The sequence below is a fragment of the Pecten maximus genome, chromosome 6 (assembly GCF_902652985.1).
Source record: "Pecten maximus chromosome 6, xPecMax1.1, whole genome shotgun sequence".
Taxonomy (NCBI): domain Eukaryota; kingdom Metazoa; phylum Mollusca; class Bivalvia; order Pectinida; family Pectinidae; genus Pecten; species Pecten maximus.
Window position 1 is genome coordinate 29,535,179 of NC_047020.1, and position 9,287 is coordinate 29,544,465.

The 9,287-nt window shown below is 38.7% G+C and overlaps 1 protein-coding gene across 1 annotated transcript in view; it reads left to right on the plus strand.

The window, feature by feature from the left end:
* Positions 1–8,670, plus strand: part of LOC117329492 — a 50,045-nt gene extending 41,375 nt beyond the window's left edge. The window contains exon 4 of the mRNA XM_033887454.1: positions 3,091–8,670. Coding sequence (XP_033743345.1) covers positions 3,091–3,683 — 593 coding nt within the window. The 3' untranslated portion in view covers positions 3,684–8,670. The remainder of the gene's footprint in view (positions 1–3,090) is intronic.
* The last annotated feature ends 617 nt before the right edge of the window (positions 8,671–9,287 follow it).

Below are 9,287 nucleotides of genomic sequence, written 5' to 3' on the forward strand. Positions count from 1 at the left end.
TGCTGACGTCAACAATCTATGACGCGACACAAACTCTTCCCTACTGACAGTGGTTCAGTCCAGAATATTTGTTACACGTTATTTAAAAGTTTGGTTATCTTTAGCTTATCAAAATCACGGGTATTGTTATAAAGGGGGGAGATCCATAAAACGGCAAATACGGCCCTGGACAAACATGGAACATAAAAGCAGGACAGGCAAAACTAACCATACCTAAAAAGTACGAACAGACATTTTAGTTAAGCAAAGTAGTATAATAACACCCGGAAACGCTGCAGAATTCTCCGGTTTTTTTTTGCAAATTTTATAATTTTGCACAATTTTTCGTTAATTACAGAGATACACAGATTTCATTCTGACTTTAGAAAATTGAAAAAATATCGTCTGCTGTCAGCTCAATAGTACATGTAGTTGGTTAAAAATATTGCTAATATGCGTTCTGATAATTGGCCACATTTGTCGACCATAATCATGCTTCGCCCAATTATTCATCTTGCAACAACAGACTCTCTCCTAAAACCATTATCTTCTGTCAATGTTCTGATGCATTTTTGTACTGATAGAGCCATTCGGACGCTTGCTTGTAAAACGTCTATTGAAGTGAAGCACTCTAATGATCTTGTTATGACTTTGCGTATAATAAACAAATAAAGAACGTTATTCCGGCACTTTCATCCGTTCATATATCGAACGAAGCTGTTAAATGTGAGGGAATGGTGATAGTGAGCTTTTTGAAGAAAAAAAGGTCAATTGATCATACTCTATTTATTAACAAACATTGGAATATAACCAAATCAGTGTGTTTTATTCTCTTCCATTTCAATTGATCCATTTTATTTGTATTTTTCAATACACACGGTAATAAAAGTTTAGAATATTAAAAGAAAAGTAAATGATTTAAAGAAATCAGTTATTGAATTAAGTATTTTATTAAACAGTGGTCAGTTGTTTTACAGTTCTTGCAAGACATTTAAACTATTGGATATTTTGAGTGTATGTTTTAATACGAAAAATAATGTGAAATCAGGCATTGCCAGAAATGAGCGCAGTGTCTATACAGTACACACGTACGGTACAGTTATTTACATTATCATTTATCTTTTTCGTTTTACCACGACTTATCAATGAAAAAATATTGGCCGTCTTTGGCCTCGACGTAACGTTGTTTCGGGAGCAGTAAGGCCCAGCGATACAAAGTAACCTCAGATTTGGAGGTATTTGGTAATTCAAACTGTCTGTAATGTTTGAATTTTATCCTACGGTTATCAAAAGTAAAAAAAAAAATTACCCACAATGCAAATGGCTAAAAGACACACTGTATGGAGTTCTGTATCGGAGTTAACTACACACTAAAAAAAAGAAACTACGATGTAAGATATTTGTTTAATGTTAACGATTGAAAAAAGACATGAAAATAACAGAAATCAGCACTTTTAAGGGTGATCAATTCTAATCGCCTTAGAATACATTTCGACCTCTTCTCCGAAACCTCAATGAAATTTTGACAACTCTTCCAAAACCTTTCAAAAATGTTCTCATCATTTTTTTAGTCCAGTTTTAGGTTTGATTCCGTGTTTTTGCCAAATAAATCCTGTATTGTATATCGAAATAGCGATTTCCTTCCCATTCTTTTAGTTATTTTTAGCATTTACGTACAAATTTGTCGATGCCAAATTTGAACTTTCGTGGCTCTACTCCTTTATATACTAATCAAATTGTATTGATGTCCGCAGTAAACTGATCTACATTTTATTTTAAAAAGTTTCCAATCTTTAATTTCATAAAGTAATAATATTGGGACGATGTCTCGTCAATTTCTGATGTTCCATGTTGTACTGAGATTCTTTACTGTGTTTTGTTTGTGTTGCTGCTATTGTTTGTAATTGTGACGTCGTACTTGTTGGTTTGGTGTAATTTGTAGTTTATGTAATTTTAATTTGTTAACTACAGACCCAGTGAAAATGAAAGTATTACATCCATCTTCCCACTAACATACGTTTTAAAGCTAACTCTAAGCACCCACACACTATCCAGTGTGCGTTATTCGCTCGTCAGTCTAGAGATAGTGCTGGTGATGTACTTCACGGTCCTCGATTGATATTCAAAATGATAGTGCATTACTGTAACACACTCTAATCCATTTATCAGAGAAGTGCTGAAATTAACTGTTCTTGTTTGGAGCAGTTACTTCCAAATTAACTGATGTTAGAACCTATGCCGAGTGCTTCCCGAGTGAAACCCGCCTCCGGCATCCGTCGCCTTCCGCAGCTCTGCTAATTGAGCGTTAAGTGCAAACTAAATAAAAACAATTAACGGAAAGTAATATAATTTATTTCTCACCATTCAATGTTCATCAAGAAGTAACACGTCGAGAATAGTTGATGTTTTTGGAAAGTGCGCGTGCTTGGCGAATTAACGTACTGATCACGTCGGTGCCTCGCTCAGGTGGCCACTGTTACTTGGTCTGCTTGGTTCACCTGTACGGCATGGTTGACTTAACTTCCTAATAACGAGAAATTTAATGTCACCTGTACGACTTGGTTTATTGAACTTCCTGTAAACGAGAGTTGCAAGGTCACGTGTACGACTTGGTTTATTGAACTTCCTGTAAACGAGAGTTGCAAGGTCACGTGTACGACTTGGTTGATTGAACTTCCTGTTAACGATAAGTTGAATGTCACGTGTACGACTTGGTTGATTGATTGTTCTGTTAACGATAAGTTGAATGTCACGTGTACGACTTGGTTGATTGAACAGTCTGTAGAAGAGAGTTATGTATAATGTTAGCGCCTCGTAGGAGATACTAATATCACATAATAGATCTTTATGAAGAAACAACATTAAGACAGTATTAAATAAAATAAACCTAATATTTATTTACATGCATAGATGTCTCGCCCTCCATTGCGATCAATTGATCGGCAAGCTTTCCATACATAGATACCTTTCTGCATACCAATTTACATAAATATCAACTGTCTTCGCAACAGAACTTTCTGTGCGACAGAATCTATTCAGATATGTTAATTATACCGACAATTTTTATTTCACATTGATCATGCGATAAAGATGATTTTTGTATACTTTCAGTCAAAAGAGACCAGCCACCGGCGGGCCGACAGCATTTGACAAGCCAGCTTCTCCTATCTAAACTCTCTAACATCGACGTAAAGGACATCCGCCAGCACATCGACGTACAACACCACAATGAAGATATATACGGCGACGCCCGCTTCATGCACGCCGACGGAAGTTCGACTCAGGAAGGCGCCAATAACTTTGATTCCGTCAACGAGAATATCGACCTGGTGATGCGTGGCGGTAAGGCGTACATCACCATCACGGTCACGGCGGAGAGGTACACTCCCATTGACAAGGAGTTCAACGTTTGGCGGAAAAGTCAGGCGGTCGTCACAAGGGTGATCGAGATTGACTTCCTCGCCAACGAGCAGCGAAGACGATTGTACATGAGTGTGATGGAAAGGGCGGGAGAATGTGAAGGCGAGGCCGACCGCAATGGTTGTAGCTCTCGGGGTCAAGAACGTGTGCTTTCAACAAAAGAAACCCTTGATTTGTTTTCTGAAATAATGGATGCTACAGAAGGGGAGGGGGACCTCGAGGATATTACTGTAAAAACAAAACAACACAGAACAACACTCCCCCCTCACGACTTCCTTTACTGAGAGTCTAGCCCTCCCCCTCACGACTTTCTCTACTGAGAGTCTAGTCCCCCTCACGACTTCCTCTACTGAGAGTCTAGCCCTCCCCCTCATGACTTCCTCTACTGAGAGTCTAGTCACCCCTCACGACTTCCTCTACTGAGAGTCTAGCCCTCTCCCTCATGACTTCCTCTACTGAGAGTCTAGTCACCCCTCACGACTTCCTCTACTGAAAGTCTAGCCCTCTCCCTCATGACTTCCTCTACTGAGAGTCTAGCCCTCCCCCTCGCAACATTCTCTACTGATAGTCTAGCCCTCTCCCTCATGACTTCCTCTACTGAGAGTCTAGCCCTCCCCCTCGCAACGTTCTCTACTGAGAGTCTAGCCCTCCACCTCATGACATTCTCTACTGAGAGTCTAGCCCTCCACCACCTCACGACTTCCTGTACTGAGAGTCTAGCCCTCCCTCCTCACGATTTCCTCTACTGAGAGTCTAGCCCTCCACCTCACGACTTCCTCTACTGATAGTCTAGCCCTCCCCCTCATGACATTCTCTACTGAGAGTCTAGCCCTCCACCACCTCACGACTTCCTCTACTGAGAGTCTAGCCCTCCAGCTCACGACTTCCTGTACTGAGAGTCTAGTCCTCCCCCCTCACGACTTCCTGTACTGAGAGTCTAGCCCTCCACCTCACGACTTCTTGTCCTGAGAGTCTGGTCCCCCCTCACGACTTCCTGTACTGAGAGTCTAGCCCTCCCTCCTTACGACTTCCTCTACTGAGAGTCTAGCCCTCCCTCTCACGACTTCCTCTACTGAGAGTCTAGCCCTCCACCACCTCACGACTTCCTCTACTGAGAGTCTAGCCCTCCCCCTCGCAACGTTCTCTACTGAGAGTCTAGCCCTCCCTCCTCACGATTTCCTCTACTGAGAGTCTAGCCCTCCACCTCACGACTTCCTCTACTGATAGTCTAGCCCTCCACCTCATGACATTCTCTACTGAGAGTCTAGCCCTCCACCACCTCACGACTTCCTGTACTGAGAGTCTAGCCCTCCACCACCTCACGACTTCCTGTACTGAGAGTCTAGCCCTCCCTCCTCACGACTTCCTCTACTGAGAGTCTAGCCCTCCCTCCTCACGACTTCCTCTACCGAGAGTCTAGCCCTCTCTCCTCACGACTTCCTCTACTGAGAGTCTAGTCCTCCCTCCTCACCACTTCCTGTACTGAGTGTACAGGTTTCAAAGATGGGCCGTGCAGCAGCGTGAAAAATGTAGCTAAGTGCGAGATTTTTAGATTTGCAATGTGACACGATAACACATAGATATTAGCATATACTTTCACCACGTAAAAGACTATCACGTGTTTCGTGGACTGAAGCCTAGTGTTCGAATTCCAAAATATCACAAGTGTGGCAGCATATCTTCTACTCTGAGAAGTTACCTTCTGGGCTTTACACATCCAGTATAGTCATGGTTTTAACTGGAAAATGTTGTCAACTGAAGCTCTACAAGTGGTTGCTAGAGTTAAATATGTATCGTTTGGTGATAACGTGGCGATATTCTGTGGGCACAATTACTTAAATGGTTTTCGTTGAGGAGTAATTTCGGCCATGTTAAGTGATTTGCGTGTGTTCTCTTGACCACGTCGCCACGACAGATATCAAACCGGTCTAATATTGGGTTGTCATAGATGATACGAGATAGGAAACACTTATAATCTATTTTGTCTCTCCGGTCACTTGTCTGATTAAATTATCCACGACGTACCGTGTACATCATAAGGCTTATGACGATACGATCACATCCCTCCAGGCCTCGCGTAATCCTGACCCTAAAAGGTCAGTCCTTTCCTATTCTCAGGACAAGTCGAGTGGAGAGGAAATCAGAAATAACACAATGCACGACCTATGTAGACCTACATGCTGATTCTGGTGAAATAACGGCAGCAGGGATGTTGATGTTCAAGGACGGTACCTCTATATATCTTAAGATGTTTCCTTAAGGTGTCTGATGTCAAATTAAAAGTTGACAGTTATGTAATTATAAAGAAGTGTGGGTAGACGGGCGATCATGCGCGTATGTATCGTGTTATTAATAGATTATTGTTTGTGACAGACGAGAAATGCGGGGTCTTATATCTTAGTGTTCTGTACCTTTCTTACTCACGTGACCACATGTCAGAACAGGTGTTGTGTACGTAAACAATTTACATATGATATACCTGATTTCCGGATTGGTGAGGTCAGTTGTATACTGCCGATTTAGATATAAACATGGTTATATATATATATATATATATATCCGGACTGATGTGGTCACTTAGGTGCTAAGTCAGTTCAAATATAAACATGAAGAATTGCATTTCCTTAAAGTGTTTTAAGGTTACACGTGTTTGACATGTATATGCTAATTTGTAATGTAAACATTGACAAAGCATTTGTGATTGTACAGCATTCATACTTTTTATTTATCGAATTATGTATATTACCTGTCTGACTTGTTTCCGCTAACTGTATGTTCCATGACGTTCAGCCATCGGCTAATCTACTGGTGAAGTCTGCCTTACACGAACGAAGAGAGGGGTAATGATTCATTGTGAAAACTCGTCCTGTATGGAGGTGAAGAAACATTTATTATCTTGCATTTTTAAATGCTTAGGTCTTGATGACCGGTCACGTGTTCAGAATCTGTTACCACGACATACTAGACAAATATATGCCTTTATTTTGTTCATATGGCGGTGATGTAAGCATAAATTGTTGTTTCTACCAGAATATTTCTGTTATAAACCCATTTAAAATGACGCGTGTATTTTTTTTTTTTTTTTTACTGTTTTTTTGGTTTTTTTTTTGTCTGGCACGGTGCCATTAGATTATGAACCAAAGATTACAGTACACTTTGTTGCTGTTTGATCATAAGTATCAAGACTATTTAAACGTTACGAAGTTTGTGAAACCAGGGTCATGTGACCATACAAGCTACTTACTTAATATACAAGAATGGCCAAAACGTATTCCACAAGACAGAGTGACAAGGGACGAATTATAATATCTTACTGGAATTTGAACAACAGAACTTGACAAATGTGTGGCAGAAAAAACAAATTGTCATCACAACAGCTTAAAACACAACCACCGGAACTTGATATATAATATGTCTTATATAAAGATACGTCTTATATGAATAGGGCACGTATGGATATGTTTTGTAAATAAATGTCATGCCGTACGTATACATGTTAAATACTCGTATATGTCTATAGATAAGTCATGTATAGACAGTCTTGTATAGATAAGACATGTCTTAATATAGATATGTCATGTATAGACAGTCTTGTATAGATAAGACATGTCTTAATATAGATATGTCATGTATAGACAGTCTTGTATAGATAAGACATGTCTTAATATAGATACGTCACGTATAAACAGTCTTATATAGTCATATATAGGTATGTCTATATATAGATACGTGTAAATGTGTAATAAAAATGTCATGTATAGATGTCTTGACCCTGTCAGACTAAACCCTGGTTCCGTGGTCAGTGGACCTGGTCGTTACCGTCTGGGCCTTCAATGTGTTTTCCTCGGTTTTATTGATTGATATACATTCACATTATATAAAATACACGTTATGTCGTAAACACCAGATTCTGTTTCCTTTCCTCTTGATTTTTCGTTGATAAAGCAGTCAAGCAGTTAAAAAACGTTATTGTTGGTAACATATAGCTTTAAAGCTGCTGTTTACCAGTGAAATATCGATTTGATAAAATCTGCGAGGAAAATATAGGAAATGCGTATCTATACTCGATAAATCATTAATTTGATAGAACTATGACTAAGGTCCGAAGCTGTAGATTTTATTTGGTTGTACATGAAGCGACGTTGGAATAAATTGTTTTGGTACAGACACACTGAGGTATTTGTTTCACTACATACTTACTTACTTAGTATAAAAAACAAATGCATGTACTGTAAATAAAAAATATTAATGTGTCCTCGTATTTCACAAGTATGACAGAGCATACCAATGTTATCGATGTACATGTCATACTGCTGAGATATGTATGGTATTGAATGTTTAAAACTATTACATTTATTATTTTGTGTAATGTATATGATGATTACCAAAGCATCTTTGTGACAAAAATGTTGAACTTTACATCGTTAGTTTTTACTGTCAGATATGTTGTTACTTAATCTGATATACGGGGTTCATGACTTTGTCTTACTTATGTAAATCACGGTGCAATATCATACATTTACGAGTATTTGTGGTCTATATTGTATATACATTTACCATGTACGTACATACCAAAGTCTTGACCAGATGTGACATTAATATAAAATACTGTGATCTTGACCGGATGTTACATGTACATATACATAACCGAGACTTGACCGGATGTACCAACCACATGTACGTATATATGTATGTAACAGGGACTTGACCGGATGTAACAGTTACATGTACGTATACATAACCGAGACTTGACCGGATGTACCAACCACATGAACGTTTATATGTTCGTAACAGGGACTTGACCGGAAGTAGCAGTTTCATGTACGTATATATGTTCGTAACGGGGACTTGACCGGAAGTAACAGTCAATGGTACGTATACATAGCCGAGACTTGACCGGATGTAACAGTTCATGTACGTATATATGTATGAACAGGGACTTGACCGGATGTAAAAGTTTCATGAACGTATATATAACCGGGACTTGACCGGAAGTAACAGTTACATGTTCGTCACCTGGACTTGACCGGATGTAACAGTTACATGTAACCGGATCTATTGATATACGTGTATGTACATATTTAAAAATTTAGTTGAAATTTAAGTAATGGGGAGTACATAGAGATATAGACTGTGCTTTCATTTATAATTATATCGTAATCAAAATCAGATTGAATGACACAGGTGCTGTTACTTATATTTTGTGTGCCTAGCTATACCATGTATATACATATACGTGCCTTTATACAGCAATAAAATCATAACACTTAACATTCTGACGTTATCTTTGTTACTCCTGATAACATCCACGTCACTCTCCGCCAGATTAAACGAAGCTTTTCATGTTAACATTTTCACAAAATATTATAAATTTATGTGACAAATATAGCTATTCAGAAGTATGACACTACAGTAATATTGACGAGGTCGGTCCAGCAGGGGTAATGTTCCAGGTCAGTGATACTGGTGTTACAATAACCACATGGATTCGCCCGTAATCCACATGATATTGTTGCCTTATTTCTTTTTCCTCACTGAATATTTTTGATTATTCGTTCAAAGTCACTTTTTATTTAAGATACATCCAATGAATGAAATAATCGTGTGTACAATATTCTTACAGAGTTTAAAAAATCTTAGTGTGGCACTTTGGTTTTCCTCACAAATAGACGATAATAACGAAGGAAAAAAAGGAATTTGTTTTAACTGACCGAGCTCATGTAAAAGAAGCAACAATTAAAATCATGTTGACGGTTTTAAGATACGCCATGAAAAAAATAGGTTCGAGATTATTTACGTGTACATGTATAACAAAACTTTCAATAATTATTTCAAACTCTTTTAAATGTGCAGCTTCAGATACGATTTTAAATAAAAATGTGAATAAA